The 18,472-nt window shown below is 39.6% G+C and overlaps 1 protein-coding gene across 3 annotated transcripts in view; it reads left to right on the forward strand.

Annotated features, from left to right (window-relative positions):
- The window catches only part of NEK9 (NIMA related kinase 9), a 47,356-nt gene extending 28,884 nt beyond the window's left edge, over positions 1-18,472 (forward strand). For all 3 annotated transcript variants that reach the window (XM_012742220.3, XM_012742228.3, XM_012742236.3), the window contains 10 exons: positions 136-182; positions 1,453-1,608; positions 3,294-3,402; positions 3,919-4,080; positions 7,460-7,630; positions 8,429-8,488; positions 11,051-11,247; positions 12,287-12,448; positions 14,009-14,221; positions 15,945-18,472. In XM_012742220.3, coding sequence (XP_012597674.1) covers positions 136-182; positions 1,453-1,608; positions 3,294-3,402; positions 3,919-4,080; positions 7,460-7,630; positions 8,429-8,488; positions 11,051-11,247; positions 12,287-12,448; positions 14,009-14,221; positions 15,945-16,067 — 1,400 coding nt within the window. In that variant the 3' untranslated portion in view covers positions 16,068-18,472. The remainder of the gene's footprint in view (positions 1-135; positions 183-1,452; positions 1,609-3,293; positions 3,403-3,918; positions 4,081-7,459; positions 7,631-8,428; positions 8,489-11,050; positions 11,248-12,286; positions 12,449-14,008; positions 14,222-15,944) is intronic.

The following is an 18,472-nucleotide window of genomic DNA, read 5'->3' on the forward strand; positions in this document are numbered from 1 at the left end:
TGACTTGTGTGCATCTAAACACCTCATGTAGCCTCTATATGAGAAGTGTTAATTTAGTAAAAGAGAATCTTATAGAACATCTTCATTGGGAGGATGTGCTCATTATAATGATTTTCATTCTTATGTATGTTTCAGGACGACTGGGTTTGGATTCGGAAGAGGATTATTATACACCACAAAAGGTAAAATCAGAAGCAGCGTCTACCTAAGGCCTATCTAAGTCACATAGACTCCAACAATATGTCCTCTTGACTTTTTATATCAAGGCGTTTGTTTTTTAAATATTTCCTATTTCAGGAAATATTGTGGGAGATTGACTATGTAGGATTTCTGATTTAGCACCATGTGGTCTTATCTTATCATCTGACTAAATCATAAAGTTGAGAAACTGGATGTATTAATAGTAACTGTGGACACTGTCACATCTTACTCAGGGAGGAGAGCTAAAATCAGTGTGTATGGTAGAAAAGTCAAAATATATCTACTTAAATACTGGAAAACCCCTCAAGAAGATATTAGAAAGCAGTAAACTCTCTCTAACCCTGCACAGACATTTTACCATCCTATTTCTACAGTTGAACACTGGATGAAATTGTTGTATTTGTTTAGGGTCATGTTGTATGAAACTTAACATCTATTTACTCTCAGCTCTGTCAGAGCTGGCACTGCCAGGGGCTCACAGAAGCTGAGACCAGTGGAGGGACAAGCATGGTCACATCTCTCTCATACCCATCTAGGGCACAGGTTTACCCACTGGAAGGTGGATTAATTGACTATGCCAACCAGTTTTTATTTACATTTTAAAAATTAAATTATGTTTTATCCCTGTTCTCACTGGGATTCACCACGGCTATTCCTCTCCCCCTGGAAAGGCTATCATACAAACTTGAGGGTCCAGGTTACAGGCTTTACATACATCCATCGTGGCCCCACACACCCGTCACCCCTACCATTTTCCATCTCTGTCTGTTTAGCTACAGAAGGGTGTAAGCATTTGGAAGTCCTAACTGCTACCTCAGTACTCTGTCACTTCTCCTATAAAATGACAGATTGGGACCCCACAGGAATATGAGCTGCTTCTGTAACTGATAAGCAGCCTCCCATCTCAGAGGACAAAATCAGTAATGGATTGAAGCTTCTTCTTTCCCAACTTTTTCTGAGAAGTTTCCCTATTAGTAGAACCTATTACTAAAACATACTGACTGGGGCTGTCTGCTTAGGTGACCTGGAACTGCTGCCTTTTCCTTTATGTTATAAAACTTGAGCTCCTTTTTGAAAATAGTAGCCTCTAAGCCACTGGGCAAATCTGAAGAGAATACAGAAACCCTTACTTCCCTGTAGTCATTCTGCTAAATGCAGCATGTTACTTTTGTAAAAAATTGAGGGTTTTTTCTTAATCTGAATTATGTATTTGGGATTTCTTTTTCTGATTTATTTATTTTTTTCTTGCAGGTGGAGGTTCCTAAGGCCTTAATTATTGTTGCAGTTCAGTGTGGCTGTGATGGGACATTTCTGCTAACCCAGTCAGGCAAAGTGCTTGCCTGTGGACTCAATGAGTTCAACAAACTGGGTCTGAATCAGTGTATGTCTGGCATTATCAACCATGAAGTGAGTGCCTGCTTTGTTTCTTTGGGATGCTATTATTGGCTAGTGACCATAGAATTTGACTTAAGAATAAAGTGATGATCTCACAGACATTGTCTTTAGCAAAAGAACCCAGCCACAAAAAAGTACGTGCTATAGGATTCCAACTATGTAAAGTTCAAGAACAGGCAAAATTAACTTACAATGGCAGAAGTCAAAATATTGGGTACTATTTTGGGAGGAGGGGTACGGGTATTAACAGGAGAGATAGGAGAAATCCTAGGCTGACGGGAGTGGTCTTTATCTTGATTGGGGTAGTGGTTTTACAAGTATATGCATATAGAAAAATGTATCAAGCTGTGCAGTATTTTGTAGTATGTTATACCTCAATAAATAAATTGATTACAAAGAATAAAATGATGGAATTCAGGTTCTACCTTGTCATTTAAATAGAAATAAGAAAATTAACATAAAAAAGAAATATTTCCATGTGTCCTCTTCCTTTGGAGTTTTTTTTTGTTGTTTTTTTTTTTGAGACATACTTTCACTTCTGTAGCCCGGGCTAGAGTGCCGTGGCATCAGCCTAGCTCACAGCAACCTCAAACTCCTGGGCTTAAGCGATCCTTCTACCTCAGCCTCCTGAGTAGCTGGGACTACAGGCGTGTGCAACCATGCCCGGCTAATTTTTTATATATGTATATTTTTAGTTAGGCAATTAATTTATTTCTATTTATAGTAGAGACGGGGTCTCGCACTTGCTCAGACTGGTCTCGAACTCCTGACCTTGAGCAATCTACCCACCTTGGCCTCCCAGAGAGTGGTAGGATTACAGGCTTGAGCCACCGCGCCGGCCTCCCTTTGGAGTTTTTTAGATTGGTTCCCAAGTCACTGATCCTACAATAGGCTTATTAAATGTAATTACCATTCTCCCCCTTCTAGGATATCGTGATATTCACCACTGATACTGTCTTAGTCTCCTGTTTGTGTTAATATAATGAGTTTTTGTCATTTTCTAAAGAATCAAGTTCAGAGACAAGTTTTCTGACTTAATGAAAAAGGTAAAAGTTCATTTTTAAGCAGTCTCTGAAGTAGTGATTCTATTAAGAAGAGTGCAAATTCAAGGCAAGGCTGGAGATAGCATCATTTTAGTTTGAGAAGGCATGTTCGGAATTACCATTACTTGATTTGTGTTGTTATAATATTGGATTTGTTGTGAAGCTTTAAACTCACATGAGAGGATTCTTTTTTTATGCTAATTCACAGGGAATATGGGTTTTAACAAAAAGTTGAGAAACACTACCCTATAGATGAAATTAGATCACAGAAAACTAATTGCTTTATGGGCTGGAGAGTCTTAAGGATTTTAATTCTTTGCCCTGCCTTTGTTAGGTATGCAAAATGTATAACTAAGGCAAATGCTAGCAATTCTATAATAATATAAATATCTTCTGGGATAGAGAGTTCATATTTCTTATACCCTAATTTAGAATCTAAAACTTTATTGTCAGAAAGTACTGCCTCATATGCTGAATTCTCTGATTCTTTGTTGAGCTTTTTTCTTCTTGTATTCTGCTGGAGATGGAAACTACCTGGCACTTTCTTCTTAGTAACACAATTTGCCTTTTGGTCACTGTGGCCCATTCTCAGCCTGATTATTCCTCCTTTTTTTAAAAAAAAATCATGAATCTTTGTTTTTTACTTTGTTTCAGGCTTACCACGAAGTTCCCTACACAACCTCCTTTACCTTGGCCAAACAGTTGTCCTTTTATAAGATCCGTACCATTGCCCCAGGCAAGACGCACACAGCTGCTATAGATGGTGAGTTAATTTACAACTGTATTACATGCCTTAGTAGCTCAGGCTTTTTTATCCTATCAAGTACTAGCTTTTCTTAACAATATATATATATCCTTCTGATTTCCCCCTAGCATCTAGGATTATCTCATTAACAAGTTAGGCATTCAAGTACACATTTTTGTTAATAATCATTATAAATGCAGGATAAATATATCCCTTAATGAGAACACCACACTTATAGTTCCAGACATCTGTTGTCTCTAATTAGCATCTTCCATGAGTATTCTAAGATAGTACCCATTTTCCACATTATAATCCTGCCGTATTGGAGAGAAAATACAATATTGTCACTAACCAGTCTCCTTGGATATATTGTCTAGATACCCTAGCTGCCATAGGTCCAGGATCATGTGGCTAGTTTACACCTATATTATCTAACAGCCAGAAGCTAGTCCATGGAACTCTGCATTGGCTGCATCTTTTCTCTGTTTAATCACCCATTTGTGCCTGGTTATTTATTTTTGCTTTTCCCCTCAGAGCGAGGCCGGCTGCTGACATTTGGCTGCAATAAGTGCGGGCAGCTGGGCGTTGGAAATTACAAGAAGCGTCTGGGAATCAATCTGTTGGGGGGACCCCTAGGTGGGAAGCAAGTGATCAGGGTTTCCTGTGGTGATGAGTTTACCATTGCTGCCACTGATGGTGAGTCTGTACCTGTCATTTCAAGCTTTCTGGACACATGGCTTTGTTTTAATTTTTGACTTGGAAAGAGGTAGACTGGTTATTTGTATAGCTGAATCATGCATTTACTTTTTATTTGTATTAAATTAGTGGCCAGTTATGCATATTGAGCTTTTTAAAAGATCAGATTTCTAGATAATGACAAGTTAATATTCTAAGTTCCTCCTTTTTTCACTTTAGCTTTATGTTTTTTTGTAAAATGTTTCAAGAATTATCAAGTACTTCTATATATACCTTGCCCAGCACGTTGTTGGTTTCAGTAAACATTGACTGGGTGGCTGGAGATAACAGAATAATTTAATCTTGCTTCTTGGTTAGGGTCAGTTGTACAGCATTGATATCATTAGAGACCGCTAAAGCTTGAAGGACTATTTTCCTCTCTGCTTTCTGAATTGGTCTAAATTGATTTTCTTCTCTCTTTTCTCCTGAGGCTATTTCTTCTCTGCATTTATCTTCTTGCTTCTGTCTGCTTCTCTTTCTTTGTTGTAACTGTTGCCATCCTTCATTCCCATCCCTCTTTCTTCCACTTTTTTTTTCTCGCTTCTTCCTGTATTGTCTTCTGAACTTCTTGATTTATGTAGCCACTTTTTTCTCATGATTGGTGAACAACAAATCACATTTGATCTTCTTATCTTTTGACTCGTCAACTTTTGTTGTTGCTGCTCATACTCTGAAATATCCTTGTTTTCTTTTGGTCTGTGCCTGTATGTACACATGAGGAGTCTCAGGCAGGGATAGTGCCAATTAAGTGATCTGTTACTGTATGTAATTAAGTAAACCAGCTTTTGGAGCAGCACATTAACCCTCCCTGCTTGTCTCAAAACAAAGGAGTTTAGGGAGCAAACTGCTTGTCAGACTTAGATAAATGGAAACAGTACTTAGGAGGACAGAGTCAGCATATCACTGAGGATAAATTTAGTGCAGCAAGTTCAGTAGCACTTTCTGACAGGGTCTCAGAGAGGTCATGTTTCTTGAATAGATCTATATACCTCATGAGTTAAACTTCAGAACGAGGAGTGTAGAATTGGATTCCATGGCTGGGCATGTTACCTCTTGACAATGTTTCTGTTCTCTGAACTGTACTCGATAGCCTTATTCATGTCCAGGTCCTCTTTTAGGCTCTGAAAATAAAAGAATACATCTCAGAAAGCCCCTGTCCTCAAGGAGCTCACAGTCTAGTAGGGTAGGGGACTAGTACAGACAGGTCTTTCATGTGCTGTGATAACTGAGTCCAACTCCTCTAAGCCCTAGAGTGCCCCGAAGTTCAGTCCTCTCACCAAAGTGAGCTCATTCTCTTATATCCCCTGTATACACTGACATATTTACATCACCACCCCTGACCTCCAATCTCATTTATTCAACAGCTCCTTGACTTGAATGTCTAAAGATAGGGTGGCTATATAGCCCAGTCATCCTGGATCAGTCTGATTCATGCCTGTTGTACTGGCTTAATCATTAATAGTACCCTCTTTTCATTTTTTTTTTTTCAAGACAGAGTTTTGTTGCCCAGGCTAGAGTGAGTGCCGTGGCGTCAGCCTAGCTCACAGCAACCTCAAACTCCTGGGCTCAAGCAATCCTGCTGCTCAGCCTCCCGAGTAGCTGGGACTACAGGCATGCGCCACCATGCCCGGCTAATTTTTTCTATATATATTAGTTGGCCAACTAATTTCTTTCTATTTATAGTAGAGACGGGGTCTCACTCTTGCTCAGGCTGGTTTTGAACTCCTGACCTTGAGCAGTCCGCCCTCCTTGGCCTCCCAGAGTGCTAGGATTACAGGCGCCAGCCACCGCGCCTGGCCAGCACCCTCTTTTCATTAAAAAAAAAAAAAAAAAAAGAAGGCTGGGCTCAGTGGCTAGTACCTGAAATCCTGGCACTTTGGGAGACCGAAGCAGGAAGATAGCTTGAGGCCAGGAGTTCAAGACCAACCTGAGCAACATATCAAGATCCTGTCTCTACAAAAAATAGAAAAATTAGCCAGTGGCCCGGCACGGTGGCTTACACATGTAATCCTAGCACTCTGGGAGGCCAAGGCAGGAGTTCAAGGAGGAGTTTGAGACCATCCTGAGCAAGAGTGAGCCACCATCTCTACTAAAAATAAAAAAATTAGGCATGGTGGCATCTGTCTATAATCCCAGCTACTCAGGAGGCTGAAGCAGGAGGATTACTTGAGCCTAGGAATTTGAGGTTGCAGTGAGCTGTGATGATGCCACTGCACTCTAGCCAGGGAGACAGAGCAAAACCCTGTCTCAAAAATGAAAAATATTTTTTAAAAAAGACCTGATTTGGACAAGAAATTATAGGCATCTCAAATAAACTTAGAATATTCAAAATTAAACTTCTCATTTTTGGCCCAGACCTATTCCTCCTGCAGCCTTCCCATCTCAGTAAATGGCATCTCCATTCTACACGCCACATCCCATCCATCAGCAAATCATCTTGATTATCTTAAGAATATGTCTAACCACTTCTCACCATCTGTACTACTACAGCTGGTGCCACCCTTGCTCTTCTGCTGTCAGTTCTCCTCATGGTAGCCTGAGGGATCCTTTTAAATACCTATTGTTCAAAACCTCTAATGGTTCCCTCTATCGGTCAGTAAGAAACAAAGTCCTCATTATGGCCTGCATGGTCCTACATTACCAGGACCCCAACCACCTCCTGACCTTTTGTTACCATTTTCTCCTCCTTTACTTAGCTCCAGCTGCAGTGGCCTCCTTGTTCCTTGTTTGTGTTACTAACATTACCTACACAGGATCTTGCACTTGCTGTTGTTACTGCCTGGAAACTCTCTTTGCCACTTCAATCATATCTCTGCTCCAGTATCAAAAGACACTTTTCTAACTACCCTATCTAAAATAATGATACCGCACCCCACCATTCTTTATTTCCACTTATTTTTTCACTACTTATCTTCCTTTATAGCACTTATCACTACCTGAAATTTTAGATTTTTATTCATTTATGTATTATTAGTCTCCCCCCACTGGAATATTAATTCCATAAGGGCAGGGACTTGGTTTTGTTCACTGCTCTATCACCTCATACAGTGATGCCTGTCATGAAGTAGATGCCCAGTAAAAGTTTGAATGACCCATAAAATGTCAAATGAGTGAATGAATGAATGGCAGTATGTAGGAGCAGTGGGCATTTTTACGTGGGTGTGATCAGGAAGAGTTTAGGCTTTATATTGGGGAATAAGCAGCTTTCCCTCGTTTACTACATAGTGTACATAGGCACATCGTACATAGTTTTTCTAGTTCTAGGTCATAAAGATGGGCCACACAAAGAGTTGGAAAGCCACTATTCTGTTAAATGATCTGCCGTTTAATTTTTTTCTAGATAATCACATTTTTGCCTGGGGCAATGGTGGTAATGGCCGCCTGGCCATGACCCCCACAGAGAGACCACATGGCTCTGATATCTGTACCTCATGGCCTCGGCCTATTTTTGGATCTCTACATCACGTCCCAGACCTGTCTTGCCGTGGCTGGCATACCATTCTCATTGTTGGTAAGAGTTTCATATGTGTAGCGTTGGGATGGCTTTGACAGGGGGTAGACTCACATCTCTTAAGGTACTCTTGGTCACATTCTTGGACACAGAAGTATCCTGAAAAAAAGAGGCTACTTCTATAAGTCCTATAATGATCAGGGATGCCATATCGAGTGGTAGGAACAGAACACTGTCATTTCCTAGACCTTTGCCATCTACCATCAATTGATCATTTTTAAATATAATTTTGGGCTCTGCCTCCTCTCTTTGTTACTTCTAGTCATCATCTGCTAATTATTTAATAGTTTGTTGTTTATGTTCATGCTTTCTTGAGAAACATTCAGTACATCTTTTAGAAGAAACTTTAAATCATAAATGCCTTTTGCATAAAGATTACTTTGTTAAGAACTAAATTTTAAATGCCCGTGTAAGGGTTTACAAGTTCATTGTTTTAGATCAGTGGTTTGAAACCTTGGCTGCACATTAGAATTCCGTGGGGAGTTTTAAAAAATCCCATTGTCAGACCCTATCCCTGACCAATTAAATCAAAATCTCCGTGGTGGGACGTAGATATTGTTACATTCTAAAGCTTCCCAGGATTCCATGAAGAGCCAAAGTAGGGAATTGCTACTTTAGATAATGAATATAGTTAGAATAGAAAGTGGTACTTGGGTTATGGTATGAATTTCTAAAACAGTAATAATTATAAAGTTATTTGGAGTCAGGGATAGCACATATCTCTCTATCTTAGTCTTCTCTCACTTTTCTTGCCTATATCTATATACAGTGCTTACCTACCAAATATTTTTTTCTCAGAGAAAGTATTGAATTCTAAGACCATCCGTTCCAATAGCAGTGGCTTATCCATTGGAACAGGTGAGTAGCAATGTGTCAGGTACCAGTGGTTTTCTGAAGTGTGGATCTTTGGGTTAGATTCCATGCAGTCTCTAAAACTGAAGGGAAAATAGAAAATTTCTTTAGGAAATGAGGTATACAGTGATTAAGAGGGAGGATCATATTTTGGTGGGTTTCACAATAAGTTATGACTTTTATATTGTGGTCTGAGGGAAAGTATATCTTCTTTGCCCCCAGTGCATATGGAAGTGATTAAGTGGCTTGCCCAGCACTGTAATGTGACTTATATAGTATTCCTTCTCTTATAGCCCTAGGGGCTAAAGGTCCTCTCTGCCCTTTATTTCCATGGTATTCCCAGGGGTACTCCAGTCTATAGAAATAGTCCTTTAAAACAGGTCCTCAGAAATAAAAGTTAGCTAAACTTTCAACATGATTAGGAAAACCATTCCAAAGTTCTCTGATAGTTTTCCTTTGACTGCTTTCTTTATGGTTCTCTGTTATTTGGGACCATGCCAGGAGATTGAATCTATGTTCCTTTTTGGTTTTCTACCTGCTAGAGTTTCTGTAGTTTTTGATGTCTCAGAACTTGGATTCCAGTATTTTGTGGAATCAAAACCCATAAACACCCAAAATAAAAGCAGATTAAAGCTGGACACGGTGGTGTGCACCTATAGTCCCAGCTACTCAGGAGGCTGAGACAGGAGGATCACTTGAGGTCAGGAGTTCAAGGCTGTTGTGTGCTATGATTGTGCCTGTGAGTAGCCAGTGCATACCAGCCTGGGCAACATTAGCAATACACCATTTCTAAAAAACAAGTAAATAAGCATATTTATTTATTATTTATTAATATATTTCCCAAAATGAAACAGTTAGATATATGATCTAGACTTGTTGAACTTTAGTTTACACATACACTTATACCTTTTATTGGTTTCCTTAAGTAATCCATTGCTCAGCATCTCTATTTGTGCATATCACAATGACTGAATATCTTTTCTGCTAAGCACAGCTATTCTATTACAACTTTGTTTTGCTGGAAAAGTATTTAAAGGAAAAGCATAAGACTAAAAGCAAATGTTCATTGGCCAGAAAATGTAAACAAGACTATAAGGGCAGAGATTTTTGTCATTTTTATTCATAGATTTTATCTACATTGCCTAGAACAGGGCCTGGTAAATGCTTGATAAATATTTGTTGATTGAATGTGTTATAACCATCCATTGGACTGTTAAACAGGAGTGAAAATGAACAGCATCTCCAAATATTTCCATAATGTGAAATGTAAAAAGCAGTGGCAGCAGACTACATGCCTTTTTATAAAGTTTAAAAACAAACAAAATAAATAATAATGTATTGTTTAAGAGTATGTCAATAGGTGATAAGGTTTTTAAGAACGAAGTGATAAATACAGAATTAATCAGAATGGTTATATTTTGGGTAGGAAGCCAAAGAAGAAAGGAATTCACAAGGCAGGTACAGTGATCCAGGTGATGCTCTAGTTCATCACTGTCCAGTAGATCTTTCTGTGACAATGGGATGTTCTATATTTGTGCTGTTCAGTATAGTAGCCACTTGCCTCATGTGGCCATTGAGCACTTGAAAAGTAGCTTATGTGACTGAGGAACTGAATGTTTAATTCTATTTACACTTAAATGGGTACATGTGGCTAGTCACTATCATATTTGATGGTGTAATTATAGTTCTAGTGGCTGATTCACATATGTTTGTTTTATTGGTAGGCATCAAAACTTACACATAAGGTTAAAAATAGTCTTACATATATTTCAAATATAACATAATTTTTAAAAGCCATTTAAAACAAAAACAAGTTTCAGAGCTAATTTTGGTAACTTTAGTTCTGCTGCTTCAGTAGGATCATAAGGTGGCCCAATCAGTCCTCAGGCCAGCATGGCAGACAGTAATACACACTTTTTTACATTTAACCTTAGAATATACCATGCAATTTTTTTTTAGTTTTGGCAAATTTATTTTCTTAATTATATTTTTCTTTGGCCCATATTAAAATTCAGTTTTGTTTCCTGACCACATATCAGGTAATCTTCATTAAAGTAATTTGGAATATGTTGCATGATATAAAAGAACCAGCTATTATATTTTTAAAATTTAATGCTCACATTAAATGTTGAAGAATTTACCATTCATGTTTTCCCCCAGACAGGGAGTTAGTGGTGAGTTTATCTATCAACTTTAATTGGTGTTTTATATAAAATGAATGTCTATGGTGGATGCTAGAATCTGAATGTATGTGTTAAAGAAACAGAGTAAGCATAGGTGTTAGATTTGATGAGCTGTGTGGTTGGGGATATTGTTCAGTAATGCTCTAAAATATTGATAATCTGCTATGGATATAGGGTAAGCAAATTTGAAAATGGAAGTGAATCATCATTATGAACATCCTGATACCCAAATACTTTGTATAAGAAATAAAAATTTAGTCCCCAGTATCTGACTTGCACTGTTGCAATTCCAGGAAGCTTTCCAGGGTGAGTGGGACTGTCAGATGGTAAATCTTTCTTGCTGCATAGCAAAGCTCTCTCTACTTCTGTACTATGTGTCTGTCAGTGGTTCAGAGCTCTAGCCCTGGAGGTGGTTGTGGTGAAGAGGAGGACAGTCAGCAGGAATCTGAAACTCCTGATCCAAGTGGAGGCTTCCGAGGAACAATGGAAGCAGATCGAGGAATGGAAGGTTTAATCAGTCCCACAGAGGCCATGGGGAACAGTAGTGGGGCCAGCAGCTCCTGTCCTGGCTGGCTTCGAAAGGTAATTCCTTTGGTAGAGGTACCTCAGATGAAATATCAAGACCTTAGCAAAGACTAAAAGGGAGCTGTCATGATCTCTCAGTTTTCCATGTCCTATGAACTGTTTTGCAGCAGGAATCTAGGTTTCTGATTTCTACCTAGAAAGAAATCACCAAATCATTAATCCTTTAATCCAACAAGAAGAGATATACAAAACATTCTCCTACCTGTATTAGTCAAGTGAATGTAAATTAATATAATCTACCTTAAAGGCAGTTTTTGTAGTGCATGTATGCAAAGATTAAGCTTGTAGATTTTGTACTGTCATTTATAGAAATGGAATATTGGGGCAATTGGAATGCCATCAATTGGAAAATGGTTTATGAAAGTTGAATTTCGTTGAAGTATATTTATTTTCAAGAAAAATTGGTCACATTTGACTATGCAAAAGAGGATAAAAATACATGTTAGTATAGATGTCATTCTTTTGGAAAATATATAATGCACAAAAATATGTCAACAGAACTATATATTGACAGTTTAAACAGTTATTATCTTTGAGTGATGGGATTGCTGGTGGTTTTTATTAGCTTACTTTTCCCATATGTATTTGTTCATTTTTCTGCAGTGAATATTTACAGTTTGTGAAATTTAAAATTTTTACTCCCCCCCCCAAAAAAAATCTGTCAAATAAGACTAAACTTGATAGTTGTTTGAGGAGTCTGCACCTTCAGCCTCAGCCTTAAGCAACCTGGCAGCCAGACTCAGTACCATTACCTTGGAGCTTCCCAATTCACTGAATAGCCTGTGCAGAATAAATGTTTTGGAGAAACACACCAGACTTTCCAGACTGTCCTTGAATTTAAGTTGAATTTGCATCACTGTTATTCCTCTGATGAAGGGATGGCAGTTTACTCACAGGTAAAGTGAGATGTGGTGTTAATCACCCTCTGCCCCACTAGAGGGTGCTGATGTCATGACAGTGGAAACTATAGGAAAGAATTTGGGAGAAAGCAAATTACTGCAACCAGAACTGATAAGGTTCTTTCTCATATACATAGGAGCTGGAAAATGCAGAATTCATCCCCATGCCTGACAGCCCATCTCCCTTAAGTGCAGCATTTTCAGAATCTGAGAAAGATACCCTGCCTTATGAAGAGCTGCAAGGACTCAAAGTGGCCTCTGAAGCTCCCTCGGAACACAAGCCCCCAGTGGGAGCCTGGGTAACTGAGCTTTTTGCCTTTGCATCACGACTAGGTCTAAACAGTTATTGTGAGCTCTGCCCAGTTCTCCTGGCTTCACTGTCTCTTCCTCTAGCTTTTGGTCTTCTAGCTGCCCTTTCATAAAGTCATCATACTGTCTATTAAGGTATTTACCCTTTCACATTTCTGATAGGCTAACACTTTTCTATACCAGAGGATTGGCTTTTTCTCTCTGCCTCAGAAGTACCAAAATTGAAATTCCAAAGTTCAAATTCAGTTTTTCATGACACTGCTAGGGTGAGTAACTCTAAATATAAGAAGTATGTAGCTTGTAGTTTATTAGGAAGCAAACTTAATATACACCTAACTGTTGTGGAAATGAAATTGTTGTGAATATCTCAATAAAACTATAAACAAGTGTCATCAAACTTTTCTTTATATTTCTTTATATAAAGGTCCACATAGTAATTATTTTAGACTTTGTGAGCCATACAGTCTCTGTTACAACTATATAATTCTGACATTGTAGCTAGCATAAAAGCAGCCTCAAATAATACATAATGAACAAGCATGCCTATGTTCCAATAAAACTTTATTTATAAAAACAAACAGTAGGTCAGAGTTGGCCCATGGGCTGTCATTTGCTGGCCTTTGCTATAAACGAAGTACAGTAGAATGGAGAAAAGTCCAGATTGGGATAATTAAAAAGCTTCCCAAAAGAGGTAATAAAACCTTTTGGTTTTTAAACTTCAAGGTGAATGTTTTAATTCCTGTGTCAGTTAGCCTTCTTGAATTGTGTTGGTGGTCCTGTTAACTGCAGTCTCTCTAGTCTTTTCTAAAGTGTGGTCCACTTATACACATCCACTGTGTATCACTACATCCTTGCTGTGGTCTGAAGGACTTGTTCCAAACTGAATCATGCTTTTTCCCCACTTAAGCATTTTATTTTGTTTTGTTTTGTTTTGTTTTATTTAGTTAGTTAGTTAGTTGAGACAGGGTCTTGCTATGTTGCTCAAGCTGATCTAAAACTTCTGGTCTCAAGTGATCCTCCCATCTCAGCCTTCTAAAATGCTGGGATTACAGACATTAGCCACCATGCCTGGCCAGTTTTGTTTGTTTTTGAGACAGGGTCTCACTGTCACCCAATGTAGTGGAGTGTAGCACCAATCAGAGCTCACTGCAGCCTCAAACTCCAGGGGCAAGCGATCCTTCCACCTCAGCCTCCCCAGTAGTTAGGACTACAGGCACGTGCCACCATGCCCAGCTCCCACTTCAGCGTTTTAAATTAGAAGATATCAAAGCACTTTAAAATTTTTCAGTGTCCTCCAAAATAGACAATTGGTCTTCTGCCTTAGCCTATGGGGACTGAGACATTTGAGGGTTCCCTTGCCCTGTTACATCAGTGTCAGGTGCTATTGTAATCCCAGTATTTTTCTATTTCTCTTGCATATATTCATATGTGTATATGTTTTATCTTGTAATTTAAAAGTAAAATCTGATTGCACTTAGAGGAAGTTTGGATTGGGGAGCTGTAGCACCTGGGGAGAACCTCCTACATATAATCTCTCCTTGTCTCTCTAGCCTCTTGGGCTGAATCCTGCAATAACATGTGCTGGGAAGGGTACACCACTGACGACTCCTGCCTGTGCATGCAGCTCTCTGCAGGTGGAGGTTGAGAGATTGCAGGGTCTGGTGTTAAAGTGTCTGGCTGAACAACAGAAGCTACAGCAAGAAAACCTCCAGATTTTTACCCAACTACAGAAGCTGAATAAGAAATTAGAAGGAGGGCAGCAGGTGAGAGCATTACGAGAATTATCCAATGTCTAAGTCTATTTTGAAGAATCACAGAAGCAAAACACCAAGTGCTGAAATAGATTTGTTCCTTTGCAAGTCCTCAGTTTTTCATGATGTCACTTTTGTAATTAACCCCAGAAGCCTTGGGTCTTGTTCAGTTACCTGGATTGAATCATTTTTATCACCTAACTTCCATTGTTTTTTGTTACTGTTTGTTTTTTCTTTTTATTATGAAAATCTTTAAACAGTACAATGAACAACCATATATCCACTATCTATATTCAACGGTTGTTAACATGTTGCTGTATTTGTTTCAACTTATAAATATATGCTTTATTTATTTTGCTGAACCATTTTAAAGTAAATTATAAAAATCATGATACTCAATTACATATCTCTAAAAATAAAGACATTCATTCTCCTGAACAACCATAATACTATTATCCCACCTTATGAAATTAACACTAATATTCTCAGTTCACATCCAGTATCCAGGTGATTCTCCAGTTTTCTCTACAGAAATGTCCTTTATTACATTTTTTATCAGACCAAAATCTAAGAACCCTACATTCCATTTGATTATGTCTCTTGTTTCTTTTAACCTAGAACAATTCCCTCCACCACCATCACCCTTTTAAAAAATATTTCTATGACATTGACTTATTTTTTTTTTTTTTTTTTGAGACAGAGTCTCACTTTGTTGCCCAGGCTAGAGTGAGTGCCGTGGCATCAGCCTGGCTCAGAGCAACCTCAGTCTCCGGGGCTCAGCGATCCTACTGCCTCAGCCTCCCGAGTAGCTGGGACTACAGGCATGCGCCACCATGCCCGGCTAATTTTTTTGTATATATATTTTTAGTTGGTCAATTAATTTATTTCTATTTTTGGTAGAGACGGGGTCTCGCTCAGGCTGGTTTCGAACTCCTGACCTTGAGCAATCCGCCGGCCTCGGCCTCCCAAAGTGCTAGGATTACAGGCGTGAGCCACCACACCCGGCCGACATTGACTTATTGAAGAAACCAGGCCAGTTATTTAATAGAATATCCCACATTCTGGATTTGTCTTGTTTTCTTGGGGTATTGTCTAACTTGTTCTTCTGTCACCCTTTTCTGAAAACCAAAAGTTTGACTTCTGGCTTGATTAGATTCAGGTTAAACATTTTTAGTGCAAATATTTCACAAGTGATGCTGCTTGTGTTATTTTTAAAGAGCCATACTAATTGTTCTAAATAGAGTGAACTAGGAACAGGGAAATAGGGTTCAGCCCTTGGCTTTGCCATTTACCAGCTGTATGTGTTGGGCTAATTACTTTGTTTCTCTGAGCCCTGCTTTCTCACTTAAAAGAAGAAAATAATGCCACCTACCTCATATGGTTCTTTTGAGGATCAAAAAAAACAATGTCTATGAAATTACTTTAGAAAGTAGTATACACACTTGAGGTAAGATTAGCAGCTGTGGCAGGCAGGAATATTATTTTGTCCAGGACTGTTCCAGTTTTAAAACTGAGAACTCTGCATGCCAAAAACCCTGCAGGCCGGAACAAACCAGGCCAGTTGGTCATCTTACCTGCAGCAAATGTGAGGGTGAGGACTTTATGTAAAATAGTTCTTTGCGCTTCTCACAAGACTGTGGCTACAAATCCTTAGAAGTTGATATTGAAAATAGTTCTGAACTGCTGTGACTAGGTGGCACTGTTGCTAATGTGTAACTGTGTTTTATCTGGACAGGTGGGGATGCATTCCAAAGGAACTCAGACAGCAAAGGAAGAGATGGAAATGGATCCAAAGCCTGACTTAGATTCAGATTCCTGGTGCCTCCTGGGAACAGACTCCTGTCGACCCAGCCTCTAGTCTCCTGAGCCTATATAGCCCCAGGAAACTGGGATCCAGGGAACTTCACAGCACACTTACCAAATGCAGAGAGCAGCTTTCCTGGCTTTGTTCACTTGCAGACAAGGAGCGCAAGGCAGAGGCTCTGAGGCACTTTCCTTGTACATTTGGAGAGTGGCATTGCCTTTTAGATAGGATCTAGAAGTGATTTTATTGTTTTGAAGAATGGAAGGGCTCCATGCCCTGGCTTTGTCATCAGTGACTGCCATAGCAACAGCAGCTCTGTACCTCATCTGTTGATCCTACCTTTGAAGAGGAGACAGTGCTCACCTTAATTGCGCTGGTAGCAGCTTATATTCCATATATCATTTTCACCATTGATTGGAAGCTGCCTTGGGAATTAAACACCAGGCATTGCACCTCTGAGTGGAAGAGGGAAAAGTGTAAAGCTGGAGTGGGCTGGAAGCAGGCGTGGCCCGCCCAGTGTCCTCTGGAGAGTGGTGAAGCATTCTGAGCCCTCTCAGGAGCTCTAAGTCTGGGAAAGTATGTCTGGTGAAAACAATCTAGGGCTTGTTTCCAGAAAGTTCAGTTACTTCATGCAGCTAAATGCTTTAGGAGGAAAAGTGGGCTTAGATTGCTTTTCCTCTGAGGTTGATTTAAATTTTTTCAGTGAGAAAGGGCAGGTCCCTCCGCATCACACAGCTGGAGTTTCAGGATGTGGCCGATGGAGGGTGGGATTTCCTAGTTTTGGAAGATACCTCTGAGGGTTGAGGTGTCTCAGAGAATTGTGTCAGTGGGGCAGCAGGAATGGCCTTAAGAGAAAGTCATGAGGGAATGGAGGTCTTCCTTTAGCTGCTTCTACCTGGTACTTCGAGAGGGCTGAGAGGGACTCAGTCTTCTGCCCAGGAGAAGGCTTATGCCTCTACTTTCATGGCTTTTAAGGTTCTAAGCTTGACAGCAGCAGCCCCAAACACTCCCTTTCTGTATGTCTAGTCAGTATTTTTCCCCTTTTGGTGTTTATGAAGCCATATCATAACCAGTGAATCTGTATCATCTTTCCTACTTGAGTGGCCTAAAGCCAGCACCAAACCCTGGGAGTCCCTGAAGCCTAACAGAACAGGTAGGACCTGCTGAGTGGAAGGAATTTGGCTGAGAGCTCACTGCTAATCCCATATTCATTGTGTCCTTATAGACAAGAGCAAGCTAGCTTTCCCAAGGAGAAAGAGTTTCCTAGAAGAACAAAACTTCATGTAGAAATTTCTAGGCAGGCATTTAATGGTTTTACTTAAGGATGTGAGTTTTGTGTTTCTGCCTAGCCTTAGGAAATGTTCCTTTAATACTTTGAGTCATAAGAGCTGCTTTGATGAGTCTCACATCCTACCTCCCTTACAAACAGCTAAATTTTGTTTCGTTTTCCCCAAACCATGTTTGATATCTGTTTAATATTGTGGAACGTCCTGTGCAATGGAAATTTTGCCATTTCCCTAAATCTGGTGGTGTAAAGGCTGATGCTCTGGGAAAACCCCATGGCTAGGGACGGGCAACTCTGTTCAATGGGATCTTCTTTGGTTTTATGTTCCCGTTGTTTTCTCAATTCTGGGAAGCCTAGTACATTAGTACTAATGTAATCACTGAAGCCTTTTCTTGAAATAAGGGAAGGGCCAACCTTGGATTAAAGTTACAAGTTCTGGGGACTTGGGGGTTGCTGTAAACCCTAACAGTGGGTTTTGGTTCATCATGTAAATGCAACTTTGATTTTCTTAAGGACTGACTGGCCTGCCATGTCCCTATGTCCTCATGCTCACTATCTCAGCAGGCCTGAGAGGCAGGGTCAGTTTGGGTGTGCATCATGAGGATTGCTTCTGGTTTAAAGCTGAGGGACATGGGCACGTTGCTGACACTGTGGGGTGAAAGTGAGTGCTGAAGGTGGGTGAGAGCCCTGCTCTTGTTCAGAGCAGGGTCACTCCCTAGCAGTGGAACACTGTGGTCATTTTCTCTAGCATGTCCCCTTGGAAAGTCTAGATTTGCTATTAATCTGGCTGAGAATCTAAGTTCTGTGCCTTAGAGACAATTTGCACTTTCCCAAATTGTGCCTGGGACAGCCATATGATTTTTTCTCACCAAACAACTATGCAAACAGAAACCAGTTCAAAGGTAGATAAAGTGAAAGGTGAGGCAGTAGTAATGCCTTTGAATGGTTTTCTGTAGCTAATGCTCTTTAGATTTTTTCATGCTTTTCTTCTTTATGTAGTGGTAGGTGTTTTAAGTTTTCTAGTAGTATCACTTTTGAGTTATAGTATAACCTGAGTTACTCCTCTGCTCTGACATTGTTGTGGAAGAACTAGCTTATTGTTAGCCATATGCTTGAAAGGTTGAGGGTGGAATGGTTTGGCATTTCTGTTTTAAATAAACATTTAAACTCTCAA

Source organism: Microcebus murinus, chromosome 6 (genome assembly GCF_040939455.1).
Source record: "Microcebus murinus isolate Inina chromosome 6, M.murinus_Inina_mat1.0, whole genome shotgun sequence".
In the NCBI taxonomy this organism is placed as follows: domain Eukaryota; kingdom Metazoa; phylum Chordata; class Mammalia; order Primates; family Cheirogaleidae; genus Microcebus; species Microcebus murinus.